At 40.8% G+C, this 18,019-nt stretch overlaps 1 protein-coding gene, 1 long non-coding RNA gene and 3 other non-coding genes across 5 annotated transcripts; 2 read left to right on the forward strand and 3 right to left on the reverse strand.

Annotated features, from left to right (window-relative positions):
* Positions 1-437: 437 nt before the first annotated feature.
* Positions 438-510, reverse strand: TRNAR-CCU (transfer RNA arginine (anticodon CCU)). The gene has a single exon. It is a non-coding gene; the product is annotated as a tRNA-Arg (tRNA).
* A 666-nt stretch (positions 511-1,176) lies between these two features.
* Positions 1,177-1,249, reverse strand: TRNAR-UCG (transfer RNA arginine (anticodon UCG)). The gene has a single exon. It is a non-coding gene; the product is annotated as a tRNA-Arg (tRNA).
* A 902-nt stretch (positions 1,250-2,151) lies between these two features.
* LOC128346834 (uncharacterized) lies at positions 2,152-10,748 on the forward strand. The gene is made up of 4 exons (XR_008317233.1): positions 2,152-2,313; positions 3,686-3,766; positions 7,260-7,525; positions 9,238-10,748. It is a non-coding gene; the product is annotated as an uncharacterized LOC128346834 (long non-coding RNA).
* On the forward strand, positions 2,244-2,316 carry TRNAR-CCU (transfer RNA arginine (anticodon CCU)). The gene has a single exon. It is a non-coding gene; the product is annotated as a tRNA-Arg (tRNA).
* On the reverse strand, positions 5,226-17,464 carry MRPL58 (mitochondrial ribosomal protein L58). Its single transcript, XM_053300556.1, has 6 exons — positions 17,227-17,464; positions 16,334-16,370; positions 12,585-12,644; positions 8,961-9,043; positions 6,806-6,975; positions 5,226-5,435 (listed from the first exon to the last, which is right to left on the reverse strand). Exons 1-6 carry the CDS (start codon positions 17,413-17,415, stop codon positions 5,351-5,353), a joined length of 624 nt encoding a protein of 207 aa, XP_053156531.1. The 5' UTR covers positions 17,416-17,464; the 3' UTR covers positions 5,226-5,350.
* Positions 17,465-18,019: the final 555 nt, after the last annotated feature.

Genomic DNA, 18,019 nt, shown 5'->3' on the forward strand with positions numbered 1-18,019 from the left:
ACCTTTGCTCAGGCTTGTATCACCATTTGAATTATTCCTATGATTTTTCTACATGTTTTAGACTCCATTGCAACAACAAATGTATTTATTTATTTTTAGCCATCATGTTGCATTTTTGGTGTGCCACCATTTATTTTCTAAAAATAAACATATCTGACAACATTTCTGTCAAATCTCATGCTCCTTTGACTATGTGGATGTTTGAGCTGGTTTTTTTAAAAAAACATTTAACTGTCACACATCTTATACTCTAAGATGAGGAGGAGGAGGAGAATTTTCTAACAGTTCCCTTACTGTGTCAGAGATTTCTGTGATGTTTATTGTTAAGCCAAGCAGCAAATAGGGAAAAGCAAATCTACTTTATGTTCTTGAAGAGAGGATGTCAAAATCTTATTGACAACTAGTAACTTTTTATTTCCTTACAAAATATCCCCTTTCACCCCAGATGGGACTCGAACCCACAATCCCTGGCTTAGGAGGCCAGTGCCTTATCCATTAGGCCACTGGGGCTATATTTTTTCTGCTTTTCATAATTTGCTGCTTCTTAGAGAAAAATTAGTCTCCTCTATTTTGGTAAACCTTTGATTCTTAGCTTTAGCTCACTGAAAATGCTTTGTGTTCATGCCAGAACGTACGATGCCAAGAGATCTGCGAGAACGCCCTCTTAAATGATCTCACATTTCAAAAAGGTGAAACGATGAAGCATGCCATTTTCCGTGGGAATATTAGTTCATGCGTTTTTGTTAAGTCTAACAGGTCGCTATTGTGTCTATGTAACTTGAGAGTATTTCTCCGTGTAGAGGAAACTCACAACTGTGTATACATAATCAGTGCTATTGCATTGGTGTCAGTTCAGCCTTCTCCTTTGAGGGACTTCAGAGAACAACCAGGCAGATTATACATAAAGCTGCCAAGTCTCGTCTCTATTACACCTGAAATGGTGCGTTTTAATGATTGCTCGGGCCCGCACGTCTATATGTCTTTGGCTTTTCCTGCATAAAACTGAATGAACGATTGCAGAACGCCCACAGGACCAGTTCTACACGCCTATTTCCAGACAGTTGTCGCTTCAGGGGGCTTCTTATCAGATCGGGTTTCATGATCCACGGGCAATCAATCAAACTTTGGGAAATGTACAGAATAATTATCAAGATTTATCCTAGAGCTAAAACATATCGACCACGAAGGGACTCGAACCCTCAATCTTCTGATCCGAAGTCAGACGCCTTATCCATTAGGCCACGCGGTCACTTGGAAATACTCTGCTGTATTGGTAAACAGAAGGTATAGAATGAAGGATTACAATGCTGTTTTTTAAAGTTCTGTTTATAACGTTACTGAAAGTTTTATTTTGATCGTTGCCATGTTTTACTATTTAGAAAAGGCATTAGTCTCTTACTTTAAAGAACGGCTTTCATGTTGCTAGTGGAACTCTCTTCATAGAGGCTTTTGCGGTAGTTTTTAATCCTCTACACAGAAATCTCTTTTTTGCAAAACTTATGTATTTACGCAGAGTTAATTTTGAGCAAAGGCATGGCTGATCCACAATATGAGTAAGGGAAAATTCCCTCTGCATTTGCTTAATGAAGAATTACAGCCTACCCTACAGAAGGGTGGGGTGGGAGGGAAACGGGGTTTTAGGTTACAAGATTACCCGCCGTATTTATGGAATTATTCTGTATAGAACTCTTCAGTTTGTTGTATGCATATAATACACTTAATAACAACAACAACAACAATAAACTTTATTTGTTGGCCGCCCCCCCATAACATATTAAGAAATGTCTACTGCTAAACTATATGCACAATCCTGAAGAACTATTTATTTCGAGATCCATGAATTTATAGACTGTAAATAAATGCGCCCCCTGAGCGCATACAGAGCGCAGCAACGCCAACACGGATTGGGCTGAGAGGGGCAAGGTGAGCAGGTCCGCGTTTGAGCACTGCAGATTGGTTTTAGCCCCAGGCAGCACCCGTTTTTTCAAGAATTAGGCAAACTTTCGAAAGCCTGCACTAGGATAAGCCAACCGGAGCGTCGAATACAGTAAGCATCCGCCATGCTGAGTCCTTCGCTGACTGCCTAAGAAAACAGGTCATGCTGGGAAGGCGTCTCCTATTTCAGAAGCGGGTTCTTCCTGGTCTGAGATAAATCAGCATCCGTACTGCTAGACAAATGAACAAGGACATCAATTCGGCTACTACAGAGTTAAGTAAGAACGCGCGGAGCTTCTTTTTATCAAGCCCCAGTGGCCTAATGGATAAGGCACTGGCCTCCTAAGCCAGGGATTGTGGGTTCGAGTCCCATCTGGGGTGAGGAAGTTTCCTTTTATTTTCAATTTACACAAAAATTCACGATCCTAATAGATGGGTGCCTTTCAGGGCCTTTAAGTATAATTTCCCTCTTTTAAACATTTATTTCATCTTTGCTGTGGTTCAATACATATAGATATGGAGGCTGTTCATGGACTAACGTGGCTTAGTTTAACACTTTTCAATATTCGAAAAAGGCATCAAGGAACTGTTTTTTTTTTTAAATTATATACTTTGAACAGATCAGATGCCGGAAACCGTGTGGCCTAGACGTATGAGATCTTCTTCAGGTGCTTTCTCCTGCAGGTTAGGTTAGCTATCGTTCATGCTATTCTGACTTTGGATGCCACGGTTAATTTTTCAGCCAGGATGTTCTTCGTCTTCTGACACTAATTCTTCTTCCTATAATCTTTTCCTGCATGATTAATTGCAGTAAAGTGTATTTTCCCCATCTGATAACATGGCCAAGATATTCAAGTTTTCTTCTCTTAATGATGTTAATTAGCGCTTTCTCTTTTGCCATTCTTCTCAAAACTTCCTCATTGGTAATTCTATCTACCCATGATAATCTTAATGTACGTCGATATGTCCGGAGCTCAAAATATTCTAGACCTACAAGTAATATCCAGTTGCTTAGACAACTGAGCAGCTTTGATTTCATAAAATCTTACTTTAGAGTGTTGCAGAATATCTAAACTAGTTCGTCACTATGAAACACACCATTTCTATGTCTCCAATTGCATTATTTACACAATATATCTCATACTAGTTAACGGACTAGTTTTATATACCAGTTCCTGTAGAGGTATGCAACTAAAACCAAAGAATTATCATGATAACTGGATAAAATACATCTAATCTAATTTAAAAATCAGATTTATATTTTATGGCAAAAAAAATGCAGCAATTTCCTTAAATTTAGCCCATAACACCATCTTGTGGCAACTCTGAGGTACTTCAAAATTAGGGTTAGAAACTGAGGCTAAAACATTCTAAAACTTCTCATGAATCCAAAACTGTTTGTATAGAAAAGTGTCTCAAAAATCGACAAAAGTACATTTTCTCATGATGTAGATACCACGGAAATAAATTTTGCCTCACGAAGTATTTTCAAGAAGCAATCAACTCACTTCCACTTGATTATGAAATAAATCATGTTTTAGCAGCTTGGAACCTGTGCCAAATATAGTCCCACTGAAGGAGAGATGACTCTGCATATCGTTACATTAACCACCATAGAAGAGACAAGATAAAATTTATAATTCCCTCTAATCTTATCACCGTACCCATTTGCTCTATGCTTGATTTCCACTTCTTCCAGGAGTACACAACTGTCTGCCAAACTTACCTTTTCTTTCTCTCTTATTTACAGCAAGAAAAGAACAAAGGCATCAGGAAAGCAACAGGGACTTGAAAAATATAGAAGTGGTTTTAGTGGCAAACCAGTACACAGGTGAGAGGCCCACCACCTCTCCCTGTCTCCTCTGCCTTCCAATGAAACTAGCTTCTATGCCAATGGATTTAACTGAAGAGCCAACACTACATTTCCTTGACAGCATGGAGTGCAGTTCCTAAAATAAGAGGTTGCCCATTGTATATTACAAACAAAATTTGAACTCCTAGTCTCTCATTGAGTTATACAATAGTTTATTATCTGGGGCTTACTAGATTTGACAGCACAGATATTCTTTCTCCTACACTGGGACATAATATATGCCAAGTATAACCATACATTTAGAGATATGTTATCCACCTCTTAAGATTTTCTTGAAGTTCTAGACCTTTTCCAGTTACATGATACAATTCTAGACAAACATGCATGAACAGCAGTCTATGCATATTTATGTAATGAGTTTCTTTTTCAATGCATAGCTTGGCTTACTCCCAAGTAACTACACATAGGAGTACAGCATGGAAGCACAAAAGGGAAAAATCAGCAATAATGGCAAATTTTATTTGAGAAGGGGTGACAGAACTCCAGCTCTAACCAGGATTTTAAAGAACGTTGTAGGCTGCAGATGATCTTCAGCAAATATGACAATTATGTGCCAGCACAAACCACCTTCTGCCCTAACAGTAGCTGAATGCTAGGACTTGTATTAATGATGCCAGTTCAACAAAGGATATGTTTTCTTATTTTGATCTAGCATAATCTGTCAGTTCCACTAACCATTCTTTCTCCGGCCTCATATTTTGATCTTCAAGTGCAGAATTAACTCACTTTCTTCCTTGAGCAATGGCTTGAGCTGTAACAATGCTGGCTTTGTGTCCAATTACCCTTTTGTTGAGGGGAGCTCCTTGCTTTTCATATCATGGCCTAGTTCATACAATCATTCAACTCTAGGTTTAAAGTCAGTAACTGACATTAGTGTGATCACATTAAGATTAACTATCTTGGTTTCTGTCATGAGATGGATCTGAGAATCCCACCTTGGCATTGGTTCACACTATCATGCTAATGTTGGTTACCAACTTTAAACCTAGATTTGAATGATTGTGTGAACCAGGCTTATTATTTAAAATGTCAATATGGACATTTACCCCATATTGGGAAAGAAAGCATGATGAATTTAATGTGAAAGTGGCTGGGATCTATTTTCCTTTCCATGGATCCATAAGGAAGTCCACAAGTATTAAAATAAAAATCCTCCCTCCCTATTCCTTATATGGAGAAGTGTCAAGTCAAGCACAGATGGTACAACCAAGGTGCTTGCTGTGGAAAATAGAAGTCATAAAATAGATCAAAACCATGTTTTTGAGAGGTAAAAACGAATTGCACAATAAGAGTCACATTTAGTTATGTTATGTTCTCGCAGCAGCCACAGGACTGCATCTTTATACTGTGCCAGTAAGACATTTTAGTTAAAAAGAGCTATTCCCATTTCATTAAATGCAAAACAAAATACCAAACATGATGTTGTAGGTTTTACTTGTATATAAATAACTCATTAGAAGCAATAATTCCCCCCACCCCACAATCGAAGAAATAGAAGAGTCCGAGGAATGTCCCAGCATGCTTTTTTTCCTTTTGATACATTCAGTCAAAGTCAACACGCCTGCTTTGCTTTAGAGAAGAGTGATATTTTTTTTGTCGGAGACGCTCTCGGTTACTTTTCTCCACCCTAAAGCCAAAGGAAAAGGTAGAGAATGATATAATAAATGTACTTAATATTCTGGAATGTTAACAGGTGCTAGCTAGGGCCATAAGACCAACATTTCTAAGCAATAAAATACTAGTTAGTCAAAGTATGTCTGTTTTGCAGAGTTTGAAGTAGCTATTTAAAAACCAAAACAAAACCAGATATCCACTATGCTTTATGAAAGTGCAAAGCTGATATTTCTCATTGAGATAAAATGATTCCAGATCTGTAGCGAATTAAAGTTTGTCTCAGAGCTAGGTCATGTGAGGGAAATAAAATGCTGAATCATCCCTGCTGAACTGCCTGAATGGGCTTCTCAGCCCCATACTGCAGACATGGGCTGAGAAATGGCAGCTTGCAAAGGTAATTAAATGCATTCATTAACTAAGGCAAAATTTGAATCCAGGGCTTCCTGGCTCACACACTTAGTCATTTTATTAGCTTTCCATAGATACATCCTGAACAAAACATGTGACGAAGGAACTATATCAAAAGCGCTTATTTGTCCCTTACCCAGAGGCAAGAAATAGAGGCCATACAGGAACAGCTGCCCTCAAGAACAGAGATTCATTTAAAAGGCAGTGTTGCATATATGTTTTGAAATATGCAGTTTCTGTTAGTTCTTTGGGGGAATCCTTTGTATGGGAATTGATAAATTCCACATAGACTCAAAAGAGTAGCGGCTTTCAATCTAATCCATGGTATGAATGCAAGTAAATAAAGACAAATGTTTGAGCTTCTTCAGTTGGAGTTAAGACAAAATAAAAGACAGGGATATCCTTGTCCTCGTGTCTTAAATTAATGTTAAATGAGGGTCTTCAGCATCCTCACAATAACTGTCTAATACTAGTATTAGTTTATATACCACTTTTCAACAAAATGTTTGCAAAGCATTTTACATAAGGGGGGGGGAATATGTCCTTTAGGTTCCCTGTCCTTTAGATTCACAATCTAAAAAGAAATAGAAGGTAGACACTGAGAGGCTTTACTATGAGTTCAAAGTTGCCCTCCAAAAACAATGCAAAAAGTGGATTTTTAAAATCCGGGATATAAATCTGATTACACTCCAACAAGCAATAAAAAACCTGAATTGTGTGTGAAATGCTCCCTGATAGCTCGCTGGGGCATCGGGGTAAATTTAGCCAATTATGTGAATGCACCTGTTCCATTCCGGAGGAGATGCAAACTAAAAGCCAGGTGTGAAAAACTTCCTGCTTTTTTGTTAAGGTGGTTCCATCTTGTCCTGAGAGAACATTAAGACTGGAGTGACATTATGGTATATATTATCTGTCAGTTGCTGTTGCAAATGGATGCTGACTGGGTGAAGTGTTACCCAAGTTGTGGACTTTTACCTGTCTCTGATCATCTGCACATCTTCTTTAGATATAACTCGCGGTTTCTCAGTGGCTTCTGCAATCATCTCTCTGATTTTTTGCAAACAGTCTGCCAAATTTCTCATCTGATAGCGACTCACTTCAGAAGTGATTATCAGCTCCCCAGATTTACTGATCTTGTTCTTGTACTGGAAAACATGAAAAAAAAGTGTGCTATGGACTATTTCATTTCATTTGTATTAGTTCCTCCCTGGAAACATGCTTTAAGAAAAGAAAAGAATGACAGACAAGGAGAGCCAACAGTTGGCATGAAGGGCAACTTCTGATAATCTCCTCTGAAATGAAGCCTTTTAATGAAAGATTTACTGTGCAGTTCTGCTGTGTAAATGTTGTTATATGTGATCTCATCTTAGCATCAGATAGATGTTTCAATGAATGTTGTGGATTTGGGTTCTATTTATTCCCATATTAGGTCCAGTCTGTCCAATAATAAATGGTGATCTCATTCACTGGAGAAATTAAGAACAGATTCACAAATCTTCAGCTATGGAAATTGTTGGAATATGTGACAGACTACCAACTGCAGAATATAAAGCACTAGGATCTGGCAGATGCGGCTAGCTGAAATGTGTCCACAGGTACTCTACACATGTGATTTCCAATACCTCCACTGCTTCAAGGATTCTATTACATTGCCCTACAGTGCTTATGAGAAAAGGGATGCAAATAGCATTACAGGTAAAGCAATCTCTACAACAAAGTTATGTAAATCAGTAAAACCTGAAGGATTTCATTCTATTTTATAGAGCAATTGTCCAGCATAGTGAATTATGCAGCACAGTAAAGCATTTACATGTTAAAATATTGCAGGAACAAACAGGAGTTTACACTAGCTATCCTTGTTACAGAAGTTTGTTTCACAGAGTTCACAAGGAATTGGTGGTTACATGTGGTACTGATCATATTTATATGCATATTATTTTCTGCATTTATATCCCACCACACAGGCCAAGTGGACCCTCAGGGCAGCTTAATTTCTTTGTGTGCTTCAAGAACATAGTACAGTAACACTATATTTGCCTGCTATAGTGCCGGGGTGTAATCTACTTCTGGAAAAAGCATGATTCATTGAAGACAATTAGTAAAATTGCATCTTTATGGTTAAAGACTATGGAATTTGGGATATTCATCAAACTTATTTCCAGAACATCTTTGCTACACAGATAAGACAGATTCCCCAACATAAATGCACCACAGACACTGGCTGACATCCAGATTAATGCAACGCTTGCAGAAAATTGTTTTTCAATGCGTAAAGAGAATGCAGTAATTTCCAGTGATTTCCCAACACTCAGGGACACATTTTAGTAGGCTGTAGAGAAAAAGGAGAAGTCTGCTAGAAATTATCCTTCTGCCTTGTGAACAAGAAATGCTCCCCTTCAAGCATGATATTAGTTTGGATGTCAGCCATTACATATACTAATGTGGATATCGTGTTCAAATATAGCACAGCTAACTTTGCCTTCTCAAAGACACGAGAACTTGTTCTTTAAGGTAGGTTCTGTTCATTTTGTTGTCTCCAAGAAAAAGGATAAGTGTAAACAGGCAAAAATCAAATAGGGATAATAGTTATTCTTGAATTACATATTGGTCAGTTATCACTGAATTGGAGTACATATTCACACATACAATGCTACAAATCCTGCCTTCAAGTTATCATACACAGATCAGGGCTCCAAAGTATCTTCAAGACATCAATATGCAGATCTAACAACTTCTCTTATTTATCTTAGTGGCCTCTGCAAAGCAAAAGCAGGCTAGAGGCTGTACTATATTTGAAAGGAACACTCACAATGTCATTTGTGATGCTTGTGACAATGCCATCAGATATTAGATTTGTACAGTAAAGATTCTTTGGAAATGCATGTTTGACCGATATTCCAAATTTGATGGGGTTTACCAGAAAAATGCAATTATGTAAACTGAGTAGTGCCATTGACTTCAATTGGGCTATGTGAGGGGATATCTCCTAGGTGCCTCCATATTGGAAGGTGGAGCTTCCAATCTCCACCTGAAATATGCAGTTATTCTTATGCTACTAGTGCTAATTCCTGCATTACTGGGCTGAACAGCATGTGAGCCCAGAAAAAGAAAGGAAAATACTGAGAGTTACCATCACTGCCATTTTCTGTCGTATATCTTCTTCAATCCAGTCTGCTGATGCTAAATGGAATCGGACTTCTGCTTTAGTATTCACTGTGTGAGAAAATGACCACAACAAGCATGACTTTTGGGAGCAGATTAGAAGAGTGGTGGCCTTCACCTTAAGCTTCTAATTCATTAATGATCTAGGTATTGTCAGTTTTGCTATTTAACTTTGCAGGACACACTTTATTTTCAGAAAACAATTCCTGGCATGATGAGAAACTTGTTTTTTTTTTTTTAACCAGCTGAATCATCTAAACACCCAACTGAGAAGATTAAACACACCTGCACTACTAAACTAAGAGCCCCTGGTGGCACAGTGGTAAAACTGCTGCCCTGTAACCAGAAGGTTACAAGTTCAATCCTGACCAGGGGCTCAAGGTTGACTCAGCCTTCCATCCTTCCGAGGTCGGTAAAATGAGTACCCAGAATGTTGGGGGCAATATGCTAAAATCATTGTAAACCGCTTAGAGAGCTCCAGCTATAGAGTGGTATATAAATGTAAGTGCTATTGCTATTGCTAATGTGGTGAAACCCACAAAAATTGGAGAAGACTGCATCTGGGTTGGCTAATGATTTCTGGTTATTTCTTCATGAAACTGTATGTATGAGCTTTGAAGGACTCTCTTGCTCCTATACTCCTTCCTTCAAGCAGCACAATTACCCCCATCCATAGTATGAAGAAAAAAGTTTGCCATTTCATCTAAACTATAATTTGTGCTCCTATCCAAACAGACTGGGAATGAGGATAAATTGTGATTTCCAATACAGGTTTGCAGGGCAAGCACAAACCAGTGTTTGCTGGTTTAGATGCACCAGCAAAGTATGGCTTGCTTCAAATTTGGAGGAAATCATGATGTGCAAGCAGAGGAAGCAGCATACATACCTAAGTGTATTCAAGGTTTGTTCACAGCAGTCAAGCTACCTGAACTGAACCACAGTTTTCAATCACATCTGTGCAAACAGCCAAGGGACAGATAGATTTCATTTTAATTTTCAAAAAGTCTAGTTTGCTTAAAATTCAAAACTGTACTTACAGACCACTGTAGGACCTTTAAGTCCATGTGTTGCTGATCTCTACTATTACAGACTGTCAAGGTTTTACTTAGAAAGGTATTGGATATACTTTGACCTTAAAAAGTGTTATGGATGCCAAATGTACATTCCCCTGGACATGGTCGACATGTGAATGGGTTGGACCCAAGTTTTGAATCCAGATGTGCACAGTGTAAATACTGGAGTCAGAAAAATTAACCTAGGAAGTCAGGAGGGAAACCATGACATCTTAAATATGAAGAGTCAAACAAGGTTGGTAGAATTCCCTAAAAAGTCCTGGCTTTTAGGATTTTTGGAAAGGCCTCTCCTTTCAGCCCTTTGAGACCGAGAAACAGGTCTCCCATTGTTTTTCTGCTTCATTGCTGTGTTCTGACCTTGCATTCTTTCTCTGCTGTTAAGTTGCTTTTGCCTTGCATCCTCCCCAGCTTGGGGTTGGAAGGTGTCAGGCTTATGTGTCCATACTGGTGATGACAATTGGCTAATAAAGAGGTTGTTAGATCTTGTCAGTCATTAGCACCTTTTGGATAATCTTATCATTGATCTGATTCTCAAAAGTTTTATTTTTGAAATTTTTGATTTTTGCTTCCTATAAAATGCCCTCCCACAACTCTCCCTGGGTGCTTCATAAGAACAGCCCTGTGGATCAGGACCAAGGCCAATCTAGTTCAGCATCCTGTTTCCCACAGTGGCCCACCACATGCCTCTGAGAAGCCCATAGGCAAGAGGTGAGGGCACACCTTCTCTCTTGCTGTTGCTCCCCTGCAACTGGTATTTAGAGGCATTTTTCCTTTGAGGATAAAATGCCAGTTGCAGGAAAACAACAGCAAGAGAGAGGGTGTGTGCTCACCTCTTGCCTGTGGGCTTCCCAGTGGCATCTGGTGGGCCACTGTGTAAAGCAGGATGCTGGACTAGACAGGCCACAGGCCTGATCCAGCAGGGCTGTTCTTATACAGTGCCCAGAGAGGTTGAGGGAGGGGGTTTATAGGAAGCAAAAATGAAGACTTTCCAAAACAAAATATGTGCTTTTATTCCTAAATTTTTATTTCAAAAATAAAATAAATTCACCCATGCTTAACATCCATACCTTTACTCTTACTTACATGCATACATACACCTTCCGTCTATCCTTTTGGGTGGGAGATCTTGGAGTGGACCCTAAGATTGCTCACCTTGCTGCCCATTTCAACACACCTTCTGGTCATTTGGCTTCATTGCAAATACCCCAGACAGATATGTTAGGGAGTAACCAGTTTCTTCCTTCACTCCCAAGTCTATTGCGATTCCCACCCCCCTTTGTTTTGGAGTGAACATCAAAATATGTATATATATGTAAGGGTTCAGTTAGAAAAGCCATATTAAAGCCTCTCTTTTTCTGGATGCAAAGGGGGAGGGGAAGCAGTTAGTTCACTTTAGAAGGGAAGTCCCAGTAAGTAGTTTAGCATTTTATTTGCTAAACTCCTTCCTCCTCTGCCTTCATTTCCCTGCTTTCTTAGCTTTAGGGTAAAGAACTCATATTTAAGAAATACTGGTGAATTCATTAAAAGAATTTTCATTACTTCATCTGAATAATCACACCCCAGATAAGGTTACGGCAGGAAGGCTGGCTGACAGCCTTTCTCCCTTTACAAATACATCCATCTTCCTGAGCAAGTTCAGCATTTTGAAGTGGGTTTGATTCAGCCTCAGCTCTGGAGGCCCAGACTGGACTGGCCAGTCTTAGGGACCTGAAATCTCTCTTAGATTGGGTTTAGTCTGTACTCTGTTACCTTTCTTATGTGTTTTAAAGGCCCAGTTTTGGTTCTAAAGCTCTCATCAATATCAACTAGGATATTTCATATGGTTAAACCCTTCCTACCCTGGTTTCCCATTTCTCCTTCATTAGGTTTAAGGTTTTATACCCATAATCCATATGTAATACACACTAAATCATTCAACATATAAAAGCATAATCTCTAAGAGGTCTAAAAGCATACTCTCTAACAAAAAGTGACTGATTAATGCCAGAACATGCATTTCCATTTGGCATGTTTTACAGTATATGTGGGAACATCTTGTGAGTTTAGATTACTCTAGCCTTGCTTTGTATTCAATAAAAATTATTTATTACTTTTTAAAATCTATGTGTGTCAGTTTCTGGAATCGTCTATTTTACAACTGTAGCCATAAGGTCCCAAGGAATGAGGGAAGTGGATGTCTGCAGCTCCCCTTTTCTCCCATCGTAACAAAAGAATATGAACAAACAAAAAAATAGTCTAGATTGGGGAGACAGACCATTAACTTCCTTTTAGCTTCTTAAAACTGTAAGAGATTCTTATGTTTAAGAAAAACAGCATAGTTCTCGGATTTTGAGACAAATGTTATCTTTAAACATCAGAAGTTGCTGCTGGAATCAAAAGGAAAGCAGACTGCCTAATGAATGTTTACGCAGAAGTCAGTCCCAGTGAATTCAATGGGGCTTACTCCCAGTAAGCATGCATAAGATTGTAATCTTAGTGTGCAAATATACTTTTTCATATATGCTTCGATAATTTTGTACCTTTGTTAACATTCTGACCTCCTGGACCACTACTCCGGCAATAGGATATAGATAAACGATCTGGAAAACAAAAAGGTGACTGATTAGTCGAACAAAGGACTTAATGAAAATAATATATGCTTATGTTTTCGTGTACGTAGGAGTATGTTATTATTCAGTACAGTATTATTCAGCAGATGCAGCCACTGAATAGTTTAGATAAGACAGAATTTGTGTCTTGACATTCAAAATATAATGGCTTACATCCTAGCATCATACTCACAAAAGCGATTTCCATTTGCACAATGAGGAGGGTGGCCAATTTTTGCTAGTCCCCTCCTTCCCTCTGCTGCTCCCACTGCCACCCCCCACCAGTATATCTCAGAGTTGGGGGACCTCAGGGACATATTTTTTGGGCAGCAGAGGGAAGGGGATCATAATGCTGTCTTAGGCCAACCCACAACCTAAAAAGGAAATAGCTAAGAGTGCTAGAAATCGGATAACTTTATGGAGGAGAGGTCTATCATCGGCTACTAGTCGGAGGCTGTGGGCCACCTCCAGCCTCAAAGGCGGGATGCCTCTGAGTACCAGCTGTGGGGGAGTAACAACGGGAGAGAGGGCACGCCCTCAACGCCTGCCTGTGGGCTTCCAGTGGGATCTGGTGGGCCACTATGCAAAACAGGATGCTAGACTAGATGGGCCTTGGGGCGATCCAGCAGGGCACTTCTTATGTTCTTATGGAAGGTTTTACTGAAACCAATTTCAGCTCACACAATTAAAAAAAAATTGAGTCCAATCCTATGCATTATTTCTTAAAAGTAAATACTACTGAATTCAGTGGGATTTGCTCCCAAGAAAGTGCATAGGGTTGGAGTCGTCTATATATTTAATTCTCTAAGGCATACCCATGGCTAATCCCATGTGTGGCAGCTCTTATGAGAGTTCATGAGCAATTGCCAGATAGTCATGGGTATGCCACCGCTGCCGGGCCAGCCAGCGAGGGAACGGGCCGGGAAGAAAAGCGCCGGGTGGGTGGGGAGGGAAGGGAAAGCAAACTGGGAGGGGAAGAATGGACTGGGGCTGAAGGGATGGGAGAGGAGAACGGACTGGGGCTGAAGGGAGGGAGGAGAGACAGGGAGGACTAGGGGCGCAGATGTTCTGCGCCAGGTCAGCTACTTGCTTTTAATATACAGGTGGACCTCGCTATATGTGGTATCACTATTTGCGGTTTTGCATATCTGTGGGTCTCCAATTGACACTGACCTCATTACCTGCAGATACAAAAGGGCTAAAACTGATGTATCCGCAGTTCCTAGAAAACCGATAATGACTGCAGAGATCATTTCAAGGTGCCATTTTGTGGCTCAATTGTATGTTGGGGGAGGGGAAGGGAAGAGCACATTTTCCCCTGCAATTTTTCACGGGGAAATGGGCAATTTGGGACTGGGTAGGGAGGAGCACATTCCTGGACAGCTGGACACCTGTGGCGCACAGTAGGGCATTTATTTGCCTTTGGGGGTGTGTTTTTTGCCAGCCTCCAGGAACCTAATCCCACCAATCCCGTTGACTTCATTCCCGATATCCTCAGTTCCCCTGAGGAACGGAACTTCCCCCCATGGATAACCGGGTTCACTGGTATCTTACGCTCTATTTTGTCAAAATGTTTCTTTTATGAAGTAAGCATTTCAGTTGGATTTAATAGCAAACACATTTAAGAGCAGAGTTAATGTATAAGATAAAAACTATTTAAACAGTAAAAATCAAGTAGATGCAGAATGAAGCAATACCTTCCTCCAGTGCCTAAGATGGTAACCTTGACTCTATGTTCCAACATGACAGAAAGAACTGCAACTTTTACAAAGTTAAGACAGGACTTCATTAAGAAAAACTGAGAGCAGCAGATATCCTGCCAGTTTAATCATTTGAGGAACTTATTAAGAGCATGGCACATATGACATGGCAATGCCATAACAAAATACAATGTATTCCTCATCTTTCTCTCAGGATATAGTCCAGAGTAGGGATGTGCATGAACCTCTTTGGAGACCCTTTTAATAACTTCTGAACTGGTTCGAACAACCAGCTGTTCAGCTGGTTCGAAGGTGGGGTGTGTGTCTGATTTTAATGGGAGGGGAGGGTGCACTTACCCCTGCCTCCGCTTTCCCCTTGCTGGTGTTCCGTTAGCAAAGACTCCGTTGGGGTGGCAGCACACCTCCCTGACACCCCGTTTCCTCTTTGGCCAGAAGTACAAGTACCTGGCACACATGTGCATGTCGGGCACGTGCACATTGCACTTGCGCACACAACAGGTACTTCCGGCCAAAGAGGAAACAAGGCAGCAGGGAGGTATGCTGCAGCCCCGATGGAGCCTTTGCTAATGGAGTGCCGGTGGGGGGGAAAGTGGAAGGAGGGGTTAGTATACCCTCCCCCACCCTTAAACTCGGACACACACCCCACCTTCGAACTTCGCCCATGACAGTGTATCTTTGCTAAAACTAAGCAAGTTTTGGTCTGGTCACCGCCTAGATGGGAAATGCCTGGAATCTTAAACATTAGCCTTGCATTCCACCATGAAAGAAAGGTAGGGCATAAACATAGTACACAAATAAAAATTACACTACATTTAAGTTCCTCAAATGACTAAACCTGCAAAATACCTGCTGCTGAATCACCCAGAAAACAATTTGTTATGGGACAGCCAACAAATAGTTTTTTGTTGTGGAACTTGAACTAATCTTTTTAGAAAGTGAGAATATAAATAATTGAACAGGCAGATATGTGGCAGACAAAAAAATAGAATAGTTATTTTATATTCCGATTCATGAATCTTAAATGTGTTTATCTATTGAGCTGCTTATGCAATTGATTACCAAGCCCCCCTATTCCTATTATTTTAAATAATAAAATAATGCCCTAACCTTTATGGTTACATTTCAGGTAGTACCACATATTAGGGCTGTGTACATGGGAAAAGCAGGAATTCCAGTGTCTGAATTCCTGGCCCCCACTAGCAGGAGGCATCAGAATGCAGGCAAGGGCCCCTGGGTGCCTTTTAACGTGCTGCCTAGCACTGGCACAGCGATGTTCTGTTCGGGAGTTTGGAGGAGGGGGCAGAGAGTAACTAACTTCTCCCTGGGAAGCCTGCATGGCTGCTGGGAGGACACACCGGCTTCTAGGGATTGTAGTCCCACTCAGAACTCCTCCCATTTGATAAATTCTAAGCAGGACTACAATCCTCAGAAGCCCCATGCATCCTTCCAGCAGATGTGTGGGCTTCCTAGGGAGAAGTTCATGATTACCTGCCAGTGTTCCCTCTAACAGGGATTCTGAGATGTCGTTGTCTACAACTCCCAGAATCTCCAGCTGCAATGGCTTTTGCTTGAGGATTATGAGAATTGCCGTCAACAACATCTGGGAATCCTTGTTAGAGGGAACACTGCTTCCTGCCTGCCCCAACTCCCAAACATCGCTGCACCAGCCAGCCATTCCCACACCAGTGTTGGGCAGCCAGTTAAAGGGTCCCTACCACCAGTGAGCTACCTGGGGCACTTGCCCTGCACTCTGGTTGTGGGGGCCAGGAATTCCGACATGCACATTCCTATCACACATACTGCCAGTGCTTTGTTAATGGTCTGCCAGAGTGTTCTTCTTCAGTTTCTAGTTCAGTTAAATAACAATTAAACTAATCTACAGGCAAATAAACTGGACTGACTGTCTGGAACATGCACTGTGAAGATAGGGAAGATAATTTTCTTATGTCCCAGACTCACCCACAGGAATATTTGGAGTAGTCTGCTTTGTCTGGTTCTGTAACACAGAAACACATTTAGTTAAGCAAGTCCAATTTAATAGTATTGCAAAAACTGCACACTACCTTACGAACAGGAAATGGAGAAAAAATGTAACATCAACAGAATGTCCTTAAGAAGTTTGTGGATCCACAGGCAGGATCTGCTATAGCACCTAGATTCTTACATGCTTAATAATAAATAAATAAGAAATCCATACAAGTGACACTTCCTATTCCAATGCCCATTACTGATTCAGAAATATACCCTATTTGACTGCATGCACAGCCTCAGTTTAATTATCACTCTGCATTTTACAGATTTAAACACAAAAACCTTATAATTATTTAGTATTCTTAATATGGGCAGATGGGAAAGTAGCAAGCACACATTATTTTGTTTCCTCCAGTTTTGATTTCTTAAAACTGATTCACTTGGCCATTTTTCACCCTAGTTATGTCACCATGAGATAACCTATTGGGGGCAACTTTGCCTTGCTGAAAGCAATGTGGATCACCAGGTTCTAGAAAACCTTGCAGCCATGACTGTCAAGCCCAAACCAGTTCACCACATCCAAAGCCTTCCAAAAAGAAAGGGAAAGTAGGTCAATTCATGGGGACTACAGGCATGCGAATCATTCTTCAAAGAAGCAAGCCTTGAACTATGTCTCCCGAACACCTCATCTCTTCTCGGGTGCTAGTGCTCCAGTCAGAAATAGACTGTTTGCAACTTCGACCAAGGTGGCCAGGCTGCAGCTGCACAAGAGCTGACCGAGTCCTTTCATTCGTCCCATTTCCTCTGGCTCCTCCTACCTCAGCGAGCTCCTCCCACCGCCCCAGTTCCAACCTCCAACCTTTTCGAGTTCCCTTTCCAACCTTTTCGGTGTCGCTTCCTTTCTGTTGCGGCGGATAGAGCTTGTTCAGACTGTATTCACTCTGGAATTCAGAACCGGAGGCAGGGCTGGCAGAGGCAACGGCTCGGCACGGGAAGGTACGAGGCACTTCTGAAGAAGACAGCCGCAGCACCGGCATCCGCCAAAGGCAGCGCAATGCATACGCCGCCATCTTGGCAGGAAGTACTGGTCGAGCATTCGAAAGAGTCCGACTGTAAAGGAAACCGAGTCATCGGTGTTCCGGGGAAAATGTAGTCCCCCTGCACTATACGCAATATCCGTTATTTTGTGTTTTTAGAATTGATTGACTCAGGATGGTCGTTTGTCGGGGCGGAGGATGTGATTTAGAAGCCTGGTGGGGAGCTGGACTGTACACAGCTCTGGGGCAACGTGGATAATTTTAGTGAAACCCCGTTCACTAAACGGGAGGCCGGTTCAAAATCATACGGTGGTCCTAAGCATTAAGAGACTGGAAATACGTTTCTTTTTGCTGATAGATGGCTCAGCTACATCACAGTGCCGCTTCCAAGCATAGTCTTTAAGGCCAGAGGCCCAAGGGCCTTGATTTGCAGTGGCTAAGCTATGTTTCTGTGACCACAAATATATTCTGTCAAATATAGCACTCTTAATGTGTTGTTATCAAGTGTCTAATAAAGAATGAGAATGATGCTGATTCATGAACAAACCAAGTGGCCATGTTCAACATTAATGCAAATGCAATAGCTTAGTTGAAAAAAGAAATGTGTCTGAGAAACCTTATTACATCTCTAAAAGAT

The sequence above is a fragment of the Hemicordylus capensis genome, chromosome 2, assembly GCF_027244095.1.
Source record: "Hemicordylus capensis ecotype Gifberg chromosome 2, rHemCap1.1.pri, whole genome shotgun sequence".
Classification (NCBI taxonomy): Eukaryota; Metazoa; Chordata; class Lepidosauria; order Squamata; family Cordylidae; genus Hemicordylus; species Hemicordylus capensis.